At 40.4% G+C, this 23,354-nt stretch overlaps 1 protein-coding gene across 8 annotated transcripts in view; it reads right to left on the bottom strand.

Moving 5' to 3' along the window:
* Positions 1 to 23,354, bottom strand: part of PTPN13 (protein tyrosine phosphatase non-receptor type 13) — a 185,043-nt gene that overhangs the window by 134,802 nt on the left and 26,887 nt on the right. For all 8 annotated transcript variants that reach the window (XM_054030081.1, XM_054030082.1, XM_054030085.1 and 5 more), the window contains exon 2: positions 11,515 to 11,634. In XM_054030081.1, the coding sequence (XP_053886056.1) occupies positions 11,515 to 11,629 (115 nt within the window). In that variant the 5' untranslated portion in view covers positions 11,630 to 11,634. The remainder of the gene's footprint in view (positions 1 to 11,514; positions 11,635 to 23,354) is intronic.

The raw sequence follows: 23,354 nt of genomic DNA, 5'->3' as shown, positions 1-23,354 counted from the left end.
CATGTCTTCTTTCTCAGCTGGTAAGAAGTGAATGGTGCTTGAGGTCTTGCCAGAGTATTGTCTATTGACCCTACTCAGGGTAAAAGATGCCTGATCAAATTTAAAGCCCCCACCCAACCCTTCAAACCCTCTGGCTACTGGAAGGTGCACATATTTTGTCATCCTTGCACTGCAGAACCTTCTGGGTGCTCCAAGCGTGGGGTACAATTCTACCCCTCTTCCAAGTTCCAGGTTGTGTTTTTTAAGTTCTTTCACCGTGAATACATCCAGGGCCTTCCTCTGCTGCCTCCGCAGCATGGGGCAGGGATCACTAGCAGGAGGGTCTCTGCCAATTGAAGTCACTAAAACACAGGATTGGGGACTTCAACAGCAGAGTCCAGGGAAGGGGTAGGGACGGTTTTGTGGCCTGCAGCATGCAGGGGGTCAGACCAGATGATCATAATGGTCCCTTCTGACCTTAAAGTCTATGACTCTATGAGTCAGTTTCATGAGCTAATAAAATGATGTAACAGCTACAGCTACTGTGCTAGTGGGAAGAGCATTTCTTGGTACACCCCCAGACAACCCCCAAAGGCAATGGCTCCTCCAACATAGGAAGGACCCCGTCTCAGAAAATAGCTCTGGGAGAAAGTCAGAAGTGTGTTTTTTCCCCCTCTGATGTTCCTTGCTGCAAGTCACCCTACTCACTGTTGTCACTGGCCATCTTTCTTCCCCTGATTTTACCTGGCCTCACTGTCTGCTTATTGGTGAGCTAGAACAAAGAGGAAATATCCCCAGGGAAACAATAGCAGGGACAAAATAATTAAAGGAAAAAAACTTGTTTACGGCTGGAAGAAAACACATAGACAGCTCAATTCCTGCTGCTGGTGTTCTTGTTACACTAACACTTTCATGCTGAGAAAGGCAGGACAAACATCCCTGACTTCCTCTTTGAATTACTTCTTGACTCGGGGTCCCCTCTCTATGGCAGGAGTCATGTCATTAGGGCACTGCGTGTGCCAAGAAACATTCATCTGAGTCCTGCACTAAATCCGTTATGGTAACTATAATAAAGAAACAATTAGGCCTTAACAGATTGCTTTTCATCCACAGATCTCTACACCTTTAACAAACATCATATTCCCATTCTACAGCCAAGAAACTAATGTACAGAAATGTGGGATGAATCATTTAATTTAACAGAGCTGGTCAGTGACTATGCTTGGAATAAAACCCAAGTCTTTTGACTCTTAGGCTAGTCTTCTATCCAATGGACCATGATTCCCATAGGTTTCTGAATACCAGGAACAAAACTGGAATCTTTAATTTCACTCCGCCGCTCTTTTGCAAAGTGAAGAGCACCAGTAAAGGCTCTGATACTCTCTGGAGAGTTTGAGAGCCACCACCGCATCGATTTATACTCCATTCATATCTGGAAGACCATTTTCACAAACAGAAGAACTGGAATTTTTGTTTTAAATCAAGTCTTAAATTCTGCAGAAGCGAATAGGACTCACTCATGAAAGCTAAGTAGGTGCCCTGGGTGAGTGGATTTTTCAAGCTTCAATTAAAATGATAGATAGCACAAATAACGTGTGTTGGACAGCAGCACTAAAACGTTTCTTTTTAAAAAAACATGGAAGGTGATACAGCAATTTTGTACAACTGCTTTAGAAACAGATTGTGACTTGGTATTGTAAAAGCTATCCTTTAAATATGCATTTACAGACTTTAAAAAACCCAGATCATTTACTCAATAAACCTCAAGGCCTTCTTCAAAGTAATTACTGCCTGTCATGTAACTGAACCCATATATTAAAAATCCTTTTGAAGAAAAGCTTGCACAGACACTCTGCTCATATTTCTGAATTAGAAGACATGCTTGTAAAAACACTTTTCTCCAGCTGGCTCAAAGAAAATAGTCTGCATTGTGAACTAGATGCCTACTAATTGTGGATAAACAAACTATTTTTTTATTGTTATAATGTAAAAAAAATGTTTTAAAGACTGAAAAAAATTGGTTGAAAACATATAGCAAAAAATGCTCATCCCAGGATCATTAAATAGATTTACAAACCTTTGGTACCTGGGATTTAACATGTAAAGTATGGCAGATTCCTTCATCAGAAGTATTCTGTGCAAGTATTCCAAAAATATATACTTACATGAATTAGGAAATATGACTTCCATGGGTATTTCTCACTTAAAATATTATTCCACTAGCAGTTCCTGATAACATGAAAATGTGTGTGATGTGCCATCGCTGGGAGACCATGGAGAAGTAGAAGCAGTTTTTGTAGCTGTGCTAGTACTAGGTATAATGGAGGAATTTGTAGTCTGTTCTTATTTAGAGTAACCCTTTTTATTCAAACACTTGACAAAATATCTCAGAACTTTCTTCTGTGTGTTTATGATTTGGTTAACATGGGCGGGGTTCTCTCTTTGGGGAAAAGACAAATAAACATTCTCTTTTTACCATCTACTTTGGCATGAAGACAGAGTATGGGTGCTTATGAATATATATACAGCTTAAGGTTCATATATATGTGCTACATTACAAAAATAAAGGTTTCACGTTTGTCATTTGAACATATGTAGAATTCAGCTATTACTGTATAAGGACTTGTAGTTGGGAATCCAAGCTCTGATATTCCAAATAACTCCATACGTTGAATTAAGGCAACAATAATTCTGAACCCCACATTTATATTAATGGAATAATGATATATTCCCTATACTCACTACTTGAAATACCAGCTCTCCTCTCCACTGCACCCTCACTTACTGTATATGGGATGATACATGGACCTGGGGGTTATAGCATCCCCAAGGCCACAGTACAGACTACCAAGTGGATTCCTTGTCCTGCCAGCCCCTAAAGAGTTCTTCAGCACACACCCTTGCTGCCCCGGTTATACTCTGGGACCAGGATCTGCTCCTAAAGCATTGACAGGCTCCAATTCAACTTACAAATTAATGTAGTTTGACCAATTTAGACATAGGAATAAAAATATGTCCTTTGACCTTTTTCTTTTCTTCCTTTTCCTTTTCATTTCAGGACATTTATTCCCAGAAACATAGGGAAAGTAACTGAATGGGAGCATCTAAAGTAGAATATCAACAAAAGTAATTTAAAACAACATAGCCATTAAGCCAGGTACAAAGAAAGTGAATGACCTTTTCCTAGAGCAGGGGTTCTCAAGGGACCCCTCAGGGGGTCATGAGGTTATTACATGGGGGGGTCGCAAGCTGTCAGCCTCCACCCCAAACCCCACTTTGCCTCCAACATTTATAATGGTGTTAAGTATATTAAAAAGAGTTTTTAATTTATAAGGGAGGGGTCACACTCAGAGGCTTGCTATGTGAAAGGGGTCACCAGTACAAAAGTTTGAGAATCACTGTCCTAGAGGCATAGGATCTTCTCCTGAGGTCAGGGAGAGGGCGAAAGAATCTTTCACTAATTATTAAGCTTCTTCATGCCTGCTCTGAAGTTGTTCTTGTTTTGCTCCTCCAGAAGAACTCTTAACAACAATAAGGGAAACATCCTCTGAGAGGTCCCTTCCTTCTAACCAAAATACAGGAATAATCTTTACAAAAAACATCTCCAAATCCTCCTTTCAAAACCACTGGAATTTTTGGTATGGCTTCTGATCAATTATGTGTCCACTAGTCTTTACTAAGCTATAGTTGTCAGCCTTCTGAGCTAATTCCAGAACTATGCAGCTTGGTAACAAAACACTTGTGAGAGCAGAGTTTATTAAGCACTGCCAGAAGACAGATAAACAGTGTGGTCCAGTTTAAAAAAAGTGAGACAGAACTGATTTTAAAGGCAATAAAACCAGGGAAATTATTCAGGTGAACAGTAAGCAATACAAATGTAAGGCGCACGCGCATGCACACACACACACACTTCAATCCCTTCATAAAGTGTCCCCTTTATGACTATAAATTTTATCAGATACAACTTCATTTTGTTTCACCCGTACCCACCTTCTTCTGTGTGACCATTAGCAAATAGTAAAAATAGAGAAAAGTCTCTCCATGTAACAGTTTCACAATACTCATCTTTCTCAATGCCCTGTTCTATGGATGTCACAGTTTTTTAAGGGTATGCCAAGGCCAGGTTGTGGGAGATCAGGCAGGTGCCCAACAAGTCTTTAGATAGGGCCAGATTATGCCCCATTCTGCAATCCAGCGGAAGGGAGTAGATGGTGCACCATACCACCACCATTTCCTGTGCATACACGGAAACAAGCTCTGCAGAACTACTACATCCTCTCCTTGTTCAGGTGGGTGGGAAAGGAGAGGGGCAGGGAGATCCCTGTCTCCGTACCCCCAACACACCAGCAACATAGTTACAACAGCACAAGGGGGGAGCGTACACTGTGACCTGTTGCAGTTAACTCCCTTCTCAGAGTAGTGGAGAGACAAGGAAGGAAATTTTTTTATTAGGGGTTTGCTAGTAGTTTTAATACTATGACTAGGACTTCAGCTAGGAGTTTCAGGTCCTAGAAAAACATAATTAATACTTCCACACCATCAATGTTTTGTAATATTGCAATGCATGCACGTACATGCTCTTTCTTCCATACAGCCACAATTTGCAAGCTGGCCTGGTCTCGCCCCACTCCACTCTGTATTATTTTTAACTCATTCGACTTTGCCTGGTCCTATTGGTTGTCTGTTTCACCTCAGCTCCTCGTTTTATTGCACCTGGTTCACCTGTTTTTCTGTCCCCACCACACAAACCTTGATATGGGATTGGACCAGGTGATAATATTAGGTCCTTTCTATCTTTAACTTTTGGTGATTATTCACATGTTATCTAGTTGAAGCAGGTGAATCCTGCTTTATTTTTTCTTGGCAACAAAAAACATGACATGCTCTTTTCATTTCTACAGACACACACCAAAGATATTGCACCTGAAAGACTTGTTACTTCTGACCTCATGGAGTACAGGGTGCAAGACCCAGCGTGTCTGAAACAGCTGAGACACCCTCTAAACAACAAACTTGTTGTTGCTGGTAATTAAGTAGGAGGAGGTCTAGGATCAGCTTTTTCAAATCTATCCACAGATTAATCTAAATATTATCACTACTCTAACTAGCAATACCAGATTGCCTGACCTTCTCCTCCACTTAATAACTTATCATACAACATGCAGCCAATTCAATGTCCAATGTGTCTTTCAGTGATAGGACACTGCAAACCATTTTTTCATTACTTATTAACTATGGAAACAATTTATAAAGTGCCTTCAATTGGAAAATGGAGACAGCCATAGGAGAGCAATAAGAGGTTTAGAAAACAGGACTTATGAGGAAAGGTTGGCAGAATTGGGCACATTTAGTCTACATATGAGAAGACATAGTATTAAAAGATATAGTAATAGTCTTCAAATAATGTACAAGGTTTTTATAAAGGGGATGGTGATCAATTGTTCTCCATATCAAGTTAGAGTAGGAAAAAAAGTAATAGGCTTAATTTGTAGCAAGGAATTTAGGTTAAGTATTAGCAAAAGCTTTCTAACTACAAAGATAGTGAAGCACTGGAACAGGTTACCTAGGGAGGCTGTGGAGCCCCATCACGGAAGGTTTTAAGAACAGGTTAGATATACACCTACCAGGGAGAGTCTAGGTGTATTTAATCCTGACCCAGTGTGGGGAGATGGGGTAATGAACTAGTTGAACTCTCGAGGTCGCCTCCAGCCCTAGAGTTCTAGGATTTAATGATTCTGTCATCTGCTAGAATTGTAAATAAGAGTAGGCATAATAATGTGCATGTCTATATACTGGCTATCGAATTATACACACTGTAATTAATCCATCTATGGTAAACAATATAAGAAGTAATTTCATCTTGGTTTTTAATTAAAAACCTTGAGTGGGGGTAAGGTTCTGGGCTCAAAACATAAAAAATGCAGAAGGCTACATTTAAAACAGTCAAGAGTTTTGGAAGTAAAGAGGTTATCAAATCCATAGTAGTAGTTTGTTTTTGGCCAATCTTCTTCCATTACATGGAAAAAATAATTTCTGAAATTAGCCATGTTACGATAGTGATTGTTCAATGTTTGCCGATAATTGGATGCCTTTGCCACTGTTGATTATGAGGTATTGCTGATGTGCCTGAGAACCTTGGAGGGAACGAATGGAAATCCCAAAAGGTTGGGTTTGGGCAAGTGCTTCTACCCTGATGACATTCTCATTTGGAACTCTGCTGCATTCTATTCTGTCCTCTCCTTTGTTCAACGTATATACGCCGAAGCCATTAGAAGAGTGAGAGGCAGCATGGCTTATGGTATCTTCAGTATTCCGGTGAGAGTCAGCTGTGAGATTTTTGTCTCTCTTCTGACCCAGACAATACAGTCAAGCAGGCATGAGATTGGGGCATGCTTCCGGTTCAATCCAGATAAAACAGAGGTGATGTTTTGTGATTTGAGGGTAAATAACTGAAAGATGTTACTCTTAAGGAGCGTGTTTCAGGATGGCTGGCCCCTGTAAATGAAGAACGTCTAGTTCCCCTGTGCCAGATTAAGCCAATTAAGAAAGCAGGGCAGCAGCTGGGACTATCAGGAAGAATCACTGGATTTCTCTTCCTTCTGGGAGAGAGACTTGGAAAGAGGAGACAGAACGAGGTCTCTAAGGAAAGCTCTCTGAAGACACTCCCAGGAAAGAGAGAGGAATTATCCGGAAGCCAGCAGAGAGGCTGGCCTACTGTCTTTCATGAGCCAAAGCCAGTGCCAGAGGACTGAAAAGGACTGAGAGGTAGGGATCCAGTGGCGGGGTTAGTTGGCTGACCTTCCTGACGCAAAGCTAGTGCCGGGAGGCTGAAAAGGGCCTGGCCAAAGAAGGCGAGAGAGAGCTGAAGGCTGAGAGAAGTAGAGGGAGATGGCTGCTGGCCCTTGGAACTGTAGTGCTGAAGTAGAGGGCCAGAAAGGACTGAGGCTGGGAGTGCAGCATGGTGAGAGACTACAGGGCCATAGGAGATAGCTAGGGCCTGGAGAGGGATGTTGTGGCTTTACTGGATGTACTGTCTAGACTATGGTTTGGAGACTTGAAATTGAATCTGGGCCTCCTACATCCCAGGTGGCCAAACCACTGGGCTACAGCTTATAAAGAAGGTGGTGATGGGGGCAGCAGCACCACCAGCTCCTCCTCTGGCCAATTTGTGAATCTAGTTTTTTTTTTTTTTTTTTTTTTAATTTTAAAAAGTGAGTTGAAACTACATGAAATGGTTTGTTTCAGGTCAAACTTCAGGTGTTGATTTTGACCTCTAGAGATTTAAATGGTTTGATTACCACAGCTGGGGTCTGTGGAGATGCTTAAGTTGGAATTCTCTTGGTATAAGAGCATGGGAATGCTTGCAGGTCATTCTCTGTGAGAGTCCCTTTCCTTCAGAACGTGCTCCCTCCAACCCCTAGCTAGCCCAAATCTGCCGACATTCAGGGCACATTGCACAGCTAATCTCTTTAAAGGAGCTTTTGGGGTAGGAAATACTGTTTGAGAGGTTGCATTTAGTGGGGGTGGGTACATTTTATCTGCACAGTAGTCTATTCGGTTTTTGTTATGCTTTGTGGGGTTAGTGCTGGTTCCCATTTCTTTATATTAACTATGTTTTTAACCAGCTGATGGTCAATCTCAAGTGTAAGACAGGTGTCTCTCATGGTGCTATAAATAAGGCTTTTTATAAATAGATTTGTCAGCTTAATAATCACCAGTGTATGGAAACAGAACATTTAAATCTAAGTATTTCTGAATGATAACAACTTCCTGTAATCTTCGCCCACCAAAAATCCTCAAGACCACACACACACACACACGCACATACACACACACACAGAGCATTTGCCATAGAAGAGTCAAATGCTAGCAATAGCTACCTCCCTGCATTTCCAGTAATAATTAAAAAAGGAATATATAGTATATATTTAGAATAGGAAATAACAGCAGTATGTCAGATAACACAGTGTGTTACATAACAGTAACTTCAAATTCAATGGGACTCCATAAGGAGTCTGAGCTGGAAGATTGCATTTCAAGATCACTCATGTACAGAGGTTGTGGGGAGCACAAAGAGAAGAACTGGGGCTCTGAAGAATATAACAGATGTACAACCCTCAAAAACAGCTAGTGTGTGAGGGCAGAAGGTTGAGAGTAGTTTTTTCTTAAACCTTTATGTTATCAAGATAATATATATATATATAAAAATAGCATCAATCAACAAACTCAATTGGACCTGGGCTAGTAAAATCCTTCACAGTAACTAGCAGTATGTTCTACAGCCGGGATACTCAGATTGCTGCTCTCAAGCCACAAGTGGCTGTTTAATGTGTCTCCTGCAGCTCTTTACCGCACATAATATTAAAACACTGTGTGATTTAATTATTAACCAATCTGAGGCCTGGTCTACACTGGGGGGATCAATCTAAGTTACGCAACTTCAGCAGCTGAAATCGACGTACTTAGATCTACTTACCGTGGTGTCTTCACTGCGGTAGGTCGACTGCTGACGCTCCCCCGTCGACTCCACCTATGCTTCTCACTCCGGTGGAGTACCGGAGTTGATGGGAGAGCGCTCAGCGGTCGATTTATCATGTCTTCATTAGACGCGATAAATCGACTCCATTGAATCGATCGCTCCAGAGGTAAGTGTAGACATGCCCTAAGTTATTAACCAATCAGGATGCTTTTACTATGCTATTAAACAATTAAGTTATCAACTTGCACTAAGTTATTCACTTATTTGCTGTGAGAATAATACATATAAAAAGAAAATATTTTCTTCATCATACTGTTTAAATATGAATAGTACTATAGTAAATGAAACAATGAATTCAAACTACTGTGGCTCTTTTGGGTAATGGTGATCGCTAATTTGGCTCCTGAACCACTGAGGTCTGAGTATCACTGTTTTACAGGCTACATTCCTAATTAAACCTTTCAAGTACAGACATACAAATAAACTAAGCATTGATTAATCGACTTTGACTGTGCTTTTTATTACAATTCTGGGTTGTTGCTGGTGGTGGCCTTTAAAAAAAATTAAAAAGTTAGAAAGGAAAACCCTATTTTAGGACAACAAACAGAAAATCTCCTCTCAATTACAGCAGATGTACTCAATTGAAATAATATTTTCCACAGGCAATTTTTACCTCTGAAAATAATTGTGTGGTAGGAATTAATAGGAGCTCTTTAATGAAAATCAAGCTTGTTCTAAAATAATCCTAGAGTCACTACATAGTAATTCCTGCTGATTATTGCCTATTACATACTTCAAAATAATTGGCTAACAAGCCTTTTGTTACTACAAGATTAAAAGCCTAATGGGTTTGAAAGATTTATTCCAGTTCTTTAAATATATTTGAAAAGCTGTCCCATTTGTGAACTGAAAACGTTTTTTCATAACTTTCTTTGTAACCCTTTAAAACAAAATTATCGTCCAGTATAGATGACCCACGTTTTGAACTCTGAACTTTCTAATTCATCTGAACCTTCCAGAAAATGCTACAACAAGGCCTTATCCTACAAAACTTTACTCACATGAATAGCCCCATTGAAACCAGCAGGACTAGTCATCAGAATGGGCCCAGTTTGTTTCTGTCCAAGTCACTTTCTGAAAACAGCATTCACTAGTTTGCCTCAGGAAGAAAGCATTATAAAAAGTATATAAAATAATGAATGGCATAAAGAAGGTACAACAGGAAGTTCTGCCCTCCCTGCTTTGTAACACAAGAATGAGGACACATTCATTTAAATTGAAAGATGGCAGATTCTAACCGATAAATGGAAATACGTTTGACACGATGCATAATTAGACTGTGGAACTCATTACCACAGAAAATCATTGAGGCCAAGAATTTAGCAAGATTAAAAAAGATCGGACATTTACATGGATATCAATAATATCCCTAGTTATCCTAACTGACAATAATTTTGGAAGGAAAATTAAACCTCATGCTTCAGGGCTTAAACCAATCTCTAAATATTAGAGATCAGGAAAATCCAACATCTACCTAATGTGAGATGATCTAAGCAACCAGTGCTAGCCACTGTTGGAGACAGCAGCCTAGACAAAACACAAGTCTGATACTATATGGCAATTCCTATGTTTTATTTTACACTTCTGTTAAAAAATATGAAGTGACAGTTTGGAATTATATGCTTGGAAAAAAAAATTTAAGTGGGCATTTATTAAGTAGCTGTGACTGTGTAAATAAACCCTTCCCAAGAACAGATGGTGTTTTGGAGCTGTTTTGGGCTGGGACCCACTGCACCTGCAAATCATGCCAGGATTGGAGGAACAGTTAAAAAGAAGGAACTCTACTCAGATGGGGGGAAACCTTGGGAAGGGAATAGGCTGTTGAGCTTCTCCAGCCCTGGAGAGAGGACTGACAACTTACAGAGCCCCTTCGCTCCCAGAAGGAGGGTGTAGACCCCAAGTCAAAGGTGAAAAAGAACTGCAGCGTTGCACTGGAGCCTAGTGAACTCCGAAGTGCACATTGATACTCCCAGGACATTGATAATCCCTCTGAAGCAGTGATACTCACACCTCAATGGTTCAGGAGCCAAATTAGCCATCAACATTACCCAAAAGAACCACAGTAGTGTGAATTCATTGTTTCATTTATATGTAATTCTCACAGGAAAATGACTGACCAAGTATTCTACAATTGGTTAATAACATAGTAAAGGCATCCTGATCGGTAAATAACTTAGATTGGTTAATGATTAAATCACACAGTGTTTTAATATCATGTGCTACAAAGAGCCGCAGGAGACACATTAAAGAGCCACTGGTGGCTCCTAAGCCTCAGTCTGAGTATCACTGCTCTGAAGTAAGAGACGCCCATATCTTGGAGGAAGGTTTTTCTTTACTTTTCTTTTGTTTAACCCCTTTTGCTGACTACAGAGCTGTTTGGTGGCATCACCAGAGACACAGAAAGGGGACAAGACAGTCAAGAGGCCCTGCCAGAAAGTGAGCACCAGCCTGCTAAAAAGATGCCCTGCAGTATCCACTGGGGTTGGGGTGGAGTAATTGGACTCATGTGTGTGCCTGCCCCATGTAATCTAAAAGAGGGTGTCCTACCATGGGCAGATTTGTAACAGCTGCAAAAGTAAGTAATTTTCAAAGTAGGGTCCAATTTTCTCACAGTAAAATTACACATATAGCTGTATGTGCATATTTATGTACAAAAAATAGCACATGTAAATACAACTTCTCCACATTGGTACAAGTACTCTTTCAGAGACCATCTTAAGTCTGACTTCTGAGCCTAATTTACATTTGTAAAAAATTTGCAAGGGGGAAAGGAGGATGGCTGCAGGGAGAAGGAAAAGAGAATGTCCTTAGGTTTGCCCAGGGTGGTTTAGTGCCTAAAGAACTCATCATATAAAGCATTCCAGATGCTCCAGATTAGCACCTGCCACACTGTCATTTCTTCAAGCTTTTACTCCACCAAAGCAAAGATATTTAACCTGCTCTCAACATTTCTCCAGTAGCATATGTGCTACCACTCTAAAGGCACAAGAGGTTACCTTTTCTGAATAACTCTTGAAGGCTTTCCGCACTTTGATTCAATACAGCCCATATTTCCTCTTCCTGCAGCGGCCCTCCCCGAACCTCCAGGGCTTCAGCCAGTGACACGTGCATATTACCTGGGAAAGAAGACATAACTGGATTAAGAAGGCATGTGCGCACATACACACACAGAGTCATTTTTTCCTTATGTGTAGCATTTAAGTGGAAATGTATATTTTTAAAGCCTAAATCACAAACTCTCTACCATGCTACTGTTAATAAAACATAGGTAGGGAGTGAGGGGGGAACCCCCTACAGAATTTTAATCATGAGTGAAACTTGTAATTAAAACATCATGATTAGAATGAAGCAGAGGAAAAAAGGAACAGTTTTGGGGGGAAAAAAAAACATTAGATTCATGTACTATCCAACAATTAACTGCAACATTCTAGCATTAAACTATCTGAACATCTACTATGGGCAGGAGTTTGCTTTGTTTAAACAACTGACCAGAATGATTAATATCTTCAGTTGATTTACATTAGTAAACCCATTAACACTTTCTGATTGGAAAAAGTAACACCAGCAATTTATCAGAGAACAATCCCCTCCACTCCCAACATCACAGTTTTCAGATTTTTCCTACTCTAATCACAACACAGTGTATGCTGCTTAGAGAAAGATCAGTTCTGAATTTATGTCTGCTGTATTCAGTGTCTGCTTAGTAAGCATGGGGAAAGTGTTGATGTATAGATTGTATCCCTGAAAATAATACAACTTTGTTGCTTCACAGCTAGGAGAGTTAAAGACTTTGCAAAGAATTTAACAGTGCTTTCATAGTCACAAAAGAATATCACCATAATGTGGTCCACAGTTGTTTAATCAATAAGCATACTATAGGATTCTGACAATAATTGAATGTAACCCAAATGTATTCTTTTTATTAGTCTAAGTTCCATTCATCTGAGACATTTACTTGCTAATTTTCTGCAGCTGAGCATGGATGCCAAATATTTTCATCATAAGCAATTGTGTCATTTTAGTGAAACATATAATAATTCTGCTACAGATACAGATGGAAAGTCTGTCTCTGTTTCTCTCCTCTGGTGCAGCAGCATGCAGGTCTCTTATATAGCAAATTAGAGATCATAATAGCTTCATTTTCCATTTGGAAAGACTTCGATTCTGGCCTCTGTTCCACACAAGAACCTTGTGCCGGACACCGAGACTATATAGGGGTATGTGGGCAAACACCCTCAGTTATTTCTCCACCCAAACTTCCCTTGAGGAACAGTCCGAAGCAGAGGGGAAGGAGGCTAGTTAGTGGTAGGTGTTTGAGGAATAGGAGGCTAGGGCACCCTTCAAATGTCTCTGCCTGTGTGTGGGAGGGAGGGTGGGGAGGGAAGGAGGGTAGGGTTGAACAATTCTGGCCTCCCTATGAGAAGATACCAGTTCCTGGGGTCCCAATGCGGCCATAGGGAAGCCCATATGGAAGTGTTAGTTACACCACCCTTGGTAGTAAGAACGATCCTCCTGTAACTGTCAGGCAAAGGGTTCTTGGAGGAGTAGGGTCAGAGAACCCTGAACATAAATAGAGGAGACTGACTGACAGTCTTCCTCATTTTCGTTTATCTCATCCAATGCAGGGGGGACCCCACAGAAAATGGTGGAGAGTCCTGCGATACAGGAGGGCAGTAATCCAGAGATCAAGGTCTCTGTATCGAGACACATTCGGTACCCATGAGGAGAGGGGACTCTGGCTCATCTGTTGTCCAGAGGTTGTATATCTTAATTCTTGAGGTACCAAGTAAGGGATTGGTACCAACATAGTATCCAAGGCCATGGTCACTGATGCCAATGTTGGTGGGTGTACTGAAGTTGATGCCAATGGTGTCTGACGCCACTGCACACTCGGTTCTGAATGCATAGGTACCAACAGTTGGGCTGAACATGAAGGTGCCCGTCCTGGATGTCTATTCCTGCCCTCCTTGCTTGAACACAGTACTGAGGTTTTATCAGAGCTGTGTCTTTTTTCCTTGGAGCTGTGGGACTTCACAGTCCCGCTGATATTGGAAGAAGAGTCCTTCACTCAGTGGCACCAAGCCGAGAAGTTGAGGCTACGGAGACTGTGGATCTTGTCAGACACCTGATATTTTTCAGAGATGCCCCCTTAAGGTGAGAGTCTACGCTCCTCTTCTTTTGGAAACTTTCCCTGACACTTCCAAAGTCTCCCTGGTGTTAAGGGGAGGATGTGCTGAGATAGCAAGGGTGCTGGATCTATCTGGAGACAGATGTATAGGAGGAGTCTCCTAACTTGGCTCAGATGCCGGTACCAGGGTGTGCTCCATAATAAACAGCCAGCGCTTAATCTCCCTGGTCTTCCTCACCCTGGACTTGATGGCTAAACAAAAGTTGCACTTCTGGGAGATGTGAGACTCCTCCAAGCAACAGACACACTTAGAGCAGCCGTCACTCACTGGTATAGCCTCTCAGCAGGAGAGACAGTGTTTGAAGCCTGGAGAGTCAGGCATGGCCTACCGAGAGAAACAAATCCCCCATAGTGAAAGAGGGGAGAAAATGATCCTCTCCCTACTTAGCTCTAACTATAACAACACTAAAACTAACTACACTGAGTATTCTAAGAGAGTTATAAAAGCCGAGGCACGCTCAAGGCAGACATGCTAAGGCTCCGTCTCAGGCTGAGGCAGCTGAGAAGGAACTGAAGGCGGTTTGCCTGAGCACCCCTATATAGCCTTGGTGTCTGGCACAAGGAGGTGTAGGGCGCATGCGCAGGCCAAACAGACACTACTAACTGAGGTGCAGGCAAACATGAAGTGCACCACCCATTGGGACACTATTTGAAGAAGCGGCATACGTATTTAAATGGTGGGTGACATTTTTATATGTATCTGTATCTATACATTATTTACACTTCGGAATCCTTTAGAATAAAAAGATACTATATTCAAATATATGTAATTGTCACTTATAACAGAAGAAGAGTGCCTGACACAGACACTGTTGCCAATGTACTATACAGTAGTCCTACACTGTACTGCTATTTGAAAGAACAAACTAATGGTTGCATTAGGTCACTGAAATAATTTATTTTTCTCTCTAAGTCACTAACTATGTTTAACATTCAATTTTCATTAGATGTATTTATTAATCTGAAGTGTTTTCAGGAACCAGGCTTTGAAGTCACTAGGTCAAATCAGCATATTGTAAATAATTTACAACTGTCAAGTCATAAAAATTAAGGACTAAAAGAAAGTCAAGGAAATTTAGCGATGAGGATAAGTTTGAAAATCTGAGAAGAAGGGGAAAGATGCTTGAGTGTTATCCTACTTCACTCTGTTATGACTAGGTAATTAGAGATTTAGGGGCAAATTTAGACTTGCATAAATGGGTGAAAGCCAGACTGCACCTCCTTCCAGTCTGAATTTGACCTTAACAGGGAATTTTGTCTCAAATGTTGAGATCTGAATTTACAATAAAATGGGATAAATAGATGGAAAAAGAAGGGATATCTTCTGCCTGCAAAGACTGAAGGTAGGTGTTCTCGAAATGTTGGCTACTTATGCCATACCATAAAGAAGTATGTGCTGACAGCATGCGCAATACTACAAAGAAGATCACAGAGAATTTAGCTAACGGCTCCTCGGTAATTGAGGTTAGATTATAAAACTGGACAGCTCTTCACATAATACACTTCTATGTAATTGTGCAAGCTACATTTATTTTTACTGACGTATATAAGGAATCAATGGAAGCGGGATCTGGAGCCTTTCACTTGAGTTACTGGAGTTACTTTCATAAATCTCACCGTTGAAGCCAATGATAGACAGTTTTGTCAAGTAGTTCTCAAATATATATATATTAGAGACTACAAATTTAAAAGTGGAATTGAACTGTCACTTCAGAAAGTGAAACAACTACTTAGTCCATGTATTATATGAATCCATGTATTATATGACCTCCTGTTTTGAATTTTGACCTTAACATATTGTTGCCGGGCTTTTGTCTCATCTTCCAGCATCAGCATTTTTCTGTATTGAAAAAGTTTAGAACAAATGCTAGAACCTACCTGACTAAATACAAGTGAAAGCTCTATTTCAATAGCTTCAGTTCACTTAAATGCCTGGAGCTACTTCATACTTGTTTGTAATCTCATCAACTTGCACTTCCAAGAAATGTGTGCAACAGATGTTCCAATGGTGGGCTGCGCAGTGGCACAGATGTGCTAAAAGTTATGTAAATCTAATATTTGGGAATGATGTTAGAGTTTCTGGATTATCATTTCATCTCAGCAATAGAACTACTCTGGATTTAAACATAGTTTTTCCATTTGATGTAATTAAAAAAAGAAAAAAGTAATAGTAAAGAGATTCTCTGTGTGTTTTAGGTCTGTCCTAAATTACCCAGATATTGACAAAACAAAAAAACCCTCAATTCATTTATATAAAAGTCCAAATTGCAAACCTATCTTCTTCTGTACCATATTCTGCATATTACACTTAGAATAAGAGAACAAACTACATGTGTACCAACAAAAATTTGTTGACAACTAGCCACAGCAAAGCTGTTCTTCCCTTAGCCACAGGTTAACTTCATAGACCTCTCCCCTCTTCTTTCTCTTTTTAAATAAAAGACCCGCAAGAAGCAACACATCTAGGGAAAGCTTATAACAGAGGGGGTCAAAATTGGGTGCCTAAAATTAGGTTCCTACATTTATATTTAGGTAACTAAATACACATGTGGCCCTATTTTCAGATGAGCTGATCACCTTCAAATCCCATTGAAGGCAATGAGAGCTGCAGGCTGTGCTTAATTTGTGCCAGGGCTTGCCAGGACTGAGCCCTGGCACCTCTGCTCTTGGCAGTTCATAGCCCTGGCACCTCTCGGCTTCCCCTGCCAGTTATAAATGTAAAAAAATTGCTTGAGCGACAGCAGCTAATTGCTTGAGCCCCAGCACCTCTTTCATTACAAATTAAGCACTAACTGCAGGTGCTCAGCACCTTTGAAATTCCCCCCACTAATATTGTGGGGGCCTAATATTTTGGAGCTAATTTCATGGCCTATAATTGCAGAATGTTGATTTGCATCTTCTTTGTTTGTATTGACAAACTCCCCCTCCCCACAACATCATCTTCAAGGAATGGAATGTGTCAGTATGTTTGAGTTTGTCCCCCTCTCAATGTAGTTTCTGACAGTATACCAAAGTGAGGAACCCTGGAAAAAGTTACTGTGGATGTGGCACATTATACTTTGAAGGCTGATTTTGAGATACGAGCATGCCTAGATGTGTGCACAAGAGATTACATGCCTAATTTACATACACTGATTGCACAAACAAATCAGGAATTTTGTTGTTCAGATACCCAATTCATGCATACAATCATGATAAATACATGTGCTAAGTCCAAACACATTCGCATTTTTAATAATTAGCTCATTTTTTCCAGAAAATGCATAATAGGTGGCTCAACTTTTCCTTTAACCTCTTTAGGGATGAAGAGGAAGAACTTGTGCAAAATCCAGTTCTTTCACTCTATCCGGGGATGGGAGAAAAAAAAAGTTTCTCTCCCTCTGTCTGTCATAACCCTTAAGAGTTGTAGGCTCCAAGAGGATATTGCAGCTTTTCCTCTCTGTTAACAACTCCCATGGATTTCAGTAATTCAGAGTTTTGATGACCAACCAACAATCTTCTCTGGTACCTTTTGCTCTTATTAACTACCTATGTAAGTAGGATATTATTATTTATTTTAATGCATACTGTTCCCTTACTGGTGACCACTGCAACGATCATTGCTAATTCAATCAGTTTTTAAAGTGTGGGAGTAAAAAGAAAGCCTTTCCTTGTATATTTGTCCAGCAAAGTTTGTTTTTCTCATTTCCTCCCTTGTAGGCAGATGTGGAGTTTAACAAACACTATGAACAAGGTATATCCATCTTCCTTGGATAATCTTTGAGGGATATGAGGAAGGTTTTTCTGAAATCAATCACCTCTTCTTCTGAGTGAGAGCTCAATGGAACAGGACTGAGCGTGGGTAATATAAACTTCTGTTGGAATGTAGAACAGGGGGTTTCTACAATTTTTTTTTGATGGGATGAAGACAGGCAAAGTGCACATCCAGGGTATGTACACACTGCTGGTATACTCAGCTGAGCCATGCAGTGATACTCTTTGAAAGACATTCACTGCAAGCTTCAGGCATTTTCTTGCAAGCCTTCATTTCAACCTCCATTTCCAACATCTGGAGTTTTAGAGAGCAGAATGTGCCATGCTCGGAGTTGAGGCTTGCATTTGCAAGGCACTCTTTCTTCATGTTGCTCTAGAAGCATGTGCTTTCTCTTCTGGTTGATGGGAGAGCGAGGTCAGCCTGTGGCACAGAACTTATCCCACAATGGCAGGCTGGCAAGTACTGCTGCCAGCAATACACTCCTTCCCTTTTCTCTTCCATACACTCTCACCAGAACAAGATAAACTTGTTTATTTGATGCTTCATGTGGAGCAAAACTAGCAAATCCACTCCAAGCTGTGTACCGTTCTCACGTGAGTCATGTCTTTTAGGAGACTGCACAATGTTCTTTCACACATTGAGTATCAACGATGCTCAGCAGAGATGACATTTCACATCTAGCACTCCAACGCTACTCAGAACGCTACATAATTATGACTACAAAGTAAACTTAATCCTTGTAAATGTAAATAACAGTATGATTTGTAGCCATCTCGAGTTTAATCTTCAGCATAAGAATCTTGGGCAACTCCCTTATTTTGGTGGTGATTGACTCCATAGAGGTGGAGTCAGCTACGAAGAGGCATGTCTTCCTAGGTGTGTTTTTCATATGCAACTATTTTTTTAATTGCTGAGAAGGAACAGAGTGCCTGTGACTAATGCAAATCCAATAAATGAAAGTGACTAACAGAACTGGGAAGACTGGTTAGTAATGGTAACCCTTTTTAAACAGGCAGATGAGCCAATTATATCATCTCATTAAATAGCTTCTACAAAAACAAACATCACTATTCTAATGCTGCATGAAATAATTACAGGCCAGAATAATATGCACTACAGAACAAGTACCCTGTTGATGCAGTAATAATCATGTACTATGTAACTTTCCACAACATAGAGTATAATCTTCGTAGAGAGAATGGGTATCCCTCTATCCCTAGGAATCCCTCTTAATGTTTGGTGTAGACAGTATTGTAATGCTGCTGTCCATGAAGCTACAGAGACTGCAACGGTCCTAGACAGCAGGGTTGGTTGAAAACTGATAATTTTTGACAAAAAAATATAAATAAAAAATTGGATTGGAATTTTTTTATTTAAATCATTCATTAAATCACTCTATCTTCCTAGACTGGTCCATGGAGTTGGGAAGTGGCACTGTCTGCACTAGGATAGGGATGTAGACCCCTGCTAAAAGACAACCTTGGGCTGGCAGCCCATTATTTGCACCTTGCTCCTTCCATTTTAACTAGGAACAAGAACCAGCCATATAGTTTGTACACGTTTCTGCTTGTTTCACAGCTGAAGGAGAACTGACAGGCATTGTTAATGAACAGTTAGAACCAGCTTGAAAGTGACACACAGAAAAGATTTAAACATCACTAATCACCTGATGCCATCCCTGTGAAGCAGTGGGTACTATTATCTCCAAATCCATCTATGGTATTTATTAGCTGCCTATGACTAAAATAACACAGCGATTGGTGCACTAGAATAAGTAGGCAGAACAATGGATCACTAAGTTAAGTGTCCCCATGAAGATTTTCTGAACAAGCAAGTTCCAAATTAAGTGGAGAGTTCCGAATACCAGTTTCGCCTACAGACTTATTCATCCACTCAAAATGTAATACAGTAGATTAAGGGCTTGTCTACATGGGAAAGTTTTACTAGTTATCCAGTATAATTATACTAGGTTAGTTAAACCAATGTGGGCAATTTTATTCCAGAATAAGAGTGGCTTTTTTCGGTTTTACTTAAATTCCTTCCAGAGAGACATAAACTAAACTGAAAAAGCCACTCTTATTCTGGAATAAGAATGTCCACACAGGGCATTATACCAGTGTAACTATATCCATTTAAATTCACATCTTAGGTTATACTGGTATAACTTTCCAGTGCAGACAAGCCATATTACTCTATGGGGGTTCATTTTCTATTAGGGACCAATGATGTCATCCTTAGGGCTAGTCTACACTAGAAGCGCCACACTGGCACAGTTGCATTGATGCAGCTGCGCCACTGTAGCACGTCTGGTGAAGACACTCTATGCCGATGGGAGAGCGCTCTCCTATAGGCATAATTACTCCACCTTTGTGAGAGGCAGAAGCTATGTCAGCGGGAGAGCGTCTCCTGCTGACATAGTGCCGGTGTGGTCAATGGTTAGGTTGCTGTAACTTGCGTTGCTCAGAGGGGTGGCTTTTTCACACCCCTGAGCGACCTAAGTTATATCGACACAGGGCAGGTTTACAATACCGCTTGAGTCATGGCAAGTAGTACTTTATTAACAAAGTTGTCCCAATAAAATCAATGGGACTCTGAATGTAGTAAGGTGGTATTCAATGTGAATACAGGAGGCAAAATAGAACTTTTAGTAAAGAACCAACCAGGGTATGGCTAATGGGACACTGTTATAGTAATTATTTTAGGGATGTTTTAGGACCTGTATAATACAGGAGGTCAGACGAGCTGATCACTATAGTCCCTTCTAGCTTTGGAATCTGTGAATGAAAAGCATAAAAAAGAAGGCTGACTTTAGGATGGCATTGCAGCTTTTTTTCTGTGAATTTCCTATTTCTTATGTAAGTTTGAATCTTTAATTGTTGTCTAACTATTACATTATATCCACCATTCTAACACCGAACTTTTACACATCTCTAATTCAGTCTCATGAAAATAAGTGCCAAACCATAGCAACGGGTTATTTTGACACCAAGTTTTAAATGTCAAGATGTGGAGGTCTATCTCTTCTCCCCCACTGAGATGGTGCTGTTTTTTTGTTGTGAGCAAAGCACTGGGTTCATTTTATTTTTTAAACTGAGTTTTATTTCAAATACAAACCAACTGGGAAAAAACAGTCGCAGTTTCAAATGTCTCAGCAATGAGACATTCTTTTGAACAGGACACTAGAAGAGGAGTTGTTTGTTTTACTAGGATACCAGAACATTTTCTTTACTGCCAAAACAATCTGATGTTTTGTATATGGCCTGGAAGGTATCATTTTATAGCTATTTATTGAGAAACTCTAGAAACAAATTCAATTTTTCTAACTGTATTTTGATTCTGCTAATGTACTTGTATATTGGTGAGAAGGTGAGTTTTGTTAACAAAGAGCCTGGCATTTGAGCAGCCCTTGCTCAAGTAAGATCACCCATTGACATCATTGGAATAGTTCATATAAATTACTACTTTAAGTTTCATATCACTCCCTTATCAAGGAAACAGCAATTGTGACTTTGACAAAGACTTGCAGCATAACAAAATTAGCAAGTTTGAAAAGGAAGTCTGTTGCTTTATAATAAGGCCCTTTGGGTAGATAGGACAGGAGGAAAAAAACCCACTATACAACAGGGATCGGAAATCTTCCGCATGCGGCACGCCAGAGTAAGCCCGCTGGCGGGCCGGGCCGGTTTGTTTACCTGCCGCATCCGCGGCCTCGGCCCATGCCACTTCCTGCAGTCCCCATTGGCCTGGAGCGGCGGCCAGTAGGAGCCGCGATCGGCTGAACCTGCGGACGCGGCAGGTAAACAAATCAGCCCGGCCCACCAGGGGGCTTACCCTGGCAGGCCATGTGCTGAAGGTTGCCGATCCCTGCTATACAAGCTTTAGAATTTGTCACTTAACTGAGTTATTTGACAAATTGCTTCATGGAATCATCTCAACTATGAGATATTTTTAATACCATGTCACTAAACTTTATGATGCTGTTTATATTTTTCTTCTACCAAAATAAAAAAGCCATTGTCACTACAATTTAAAAAGGAACAGAACAGAGATTATGTTTCCATTTATTTATTATGGAGCAACTTCTTAAATGCAGCTTTATTGTCCCCACGTAAGCAATCCTCTAGAATGATACGAAGGAACTCTTCCCGGCTGGTCAAAAATCAAACCTAAATCCTTTCCTGCACTCTTGTCTCCCCTTTGACTCTCCTGAAATCCCTCATCAAGCAATGATCTCTTTTTTAAACATTGCTGCCATCCTAACCCACCACCTCGAGTGATGCTTTTGGAGCCTAAACTTGGAAAAAAGGATTAAATGTAGAACAGCCAGGGCACTCAATGAATTTAAGGGACTGCTGATAGATGATGGGCACAGTCAACCATCATTCTTAATGCTGGGATAGGAACTGATCCAGTTCTCAAGTTTAGTATTTATAACACACCCGTCACTGTAAAATTTTTCTATAGTAAAAAGGTTGTGTTGCCTGTCCAGAAATCTCGGATTCTTTGGCTAGAAGCTGGAAATAGAAGTTTGCAGGGAGACATGATATTTGGTGTGCAAAGGGAAAAAGAATTCAGTACAACGTTATATGTTGTTATAGATGGGGCCTATATGCCTTTAATGATATGCAACCATTTCTCATGGAAGAGCGCTATAGCTCCTAGTAAGGAGAGTGAGATGCTATCTTTAGATTCCAGTTCCCTTGATCGACTACAGAAAGGTTTGAGTTTCTGTCCCGGGGAAAGGGCATAAACTTGGATTTCAATTACTTGAACTTGTTGGGAAAAGATATAAAAAAGAAAAATTGCTTCTTTTAGGACCAAAGAGGGAGTTTGAAAAGTTCAGGATGCTCAATACCATGTTTCCGCAAACAAAGGGAAAAAACATGCACGCTAAATCTAAGACTTATTTTAAATTCGACACAACAAAAAGAACAAAAATAAAGCCTCTTTCAAAAAACTCAAGGTGTATTTCTCTTCTTTACATATTACTCCTACTCTGAGAATAAGATGACTGTATTCTCTAAATACAGGCTGAGTTCTTAGAAATGTAAAGGATAGATACACAGTAAAGATCAAATTAATAGTTACCTATATCACACATCAAATACGTTTCAGAAATAAAAGGTATTTTACATCCACACCCCACTGTACTTTAAAATCTGTATCAAATGTTTCGCTGAAGAATTCTGATATTCAGATGCAAAAGGTTACAGCCTTCCTTATGGAGAGTAACTCTGCTTTCCAAAAGGGATTACCTTCAGAGAATTGAGCTCCATTCCTGAGCATGGCTGCCAGCACTCCATTCTCTAAATGACACAGACAGAAACTTGCACACCTCTAGGGAAAGTTAGGTACATGGGCAAGTGGATCTGACTTGATTTGACATCTTATGTAATAATGGCCCTAGATACACCAAATAGAAGCAAAGACACTTGACAAGCTACTGGTTCATAATTTCTTATTCCCACTCTGTTTCATCGATCATGTCAAAGGAATCCATAGGAGAGACAGATTCTAAAGGAAATGAGAAGCACCGGCTGGCAAGACTCGAATTCTAGCTCTCTAAACTTCCTCCTACCATGAAGGAAAGGAGTGCATTTCATACAGGAACTCATTTTTATTCAATTCATTTTGCAGCATAGGACATAATCCTGAAAGACAGGAGGGGTTTTAACAGGCCAGAACTGTAGGTCTATTTTAGGAGCTGTCAGCCACGAGTTTCAGTTCTCAATAGGGAGCCTAGAAAGCTTATTAAGGTTTTTGACCAAAGACAGCTTTACAGCAGGAGTCTGCAAGCATTTTAAATAGATTCGGTACCACCAGATGGACTAGGACTATGGAATCAGCTTTTCCTTTGTCCAGCAACTAACCTCCCTCTCCTCTGCATGGCACTG

The sequence above is a fragment of the Malaclemys terrapin genome, chromosome 5 (genome assembly GCF_027887155.1).
Source record: "Malaclemys terrapin pileata isolate rMalTer1 chromosome 5, rMalTer1.hap1, whole genome shotgun sequence".
Lineage (NCBI taxonomy): Eukaryota > Metazoa > Chordata > Testudines > Emydidae > Malaclemys > Malaclemys terrapin.
The sequence above is the reverse complement of the archived record's forward strand: the minus strand, read 5'-3'. Positions and strand labels throughout refer to the sequence as shown.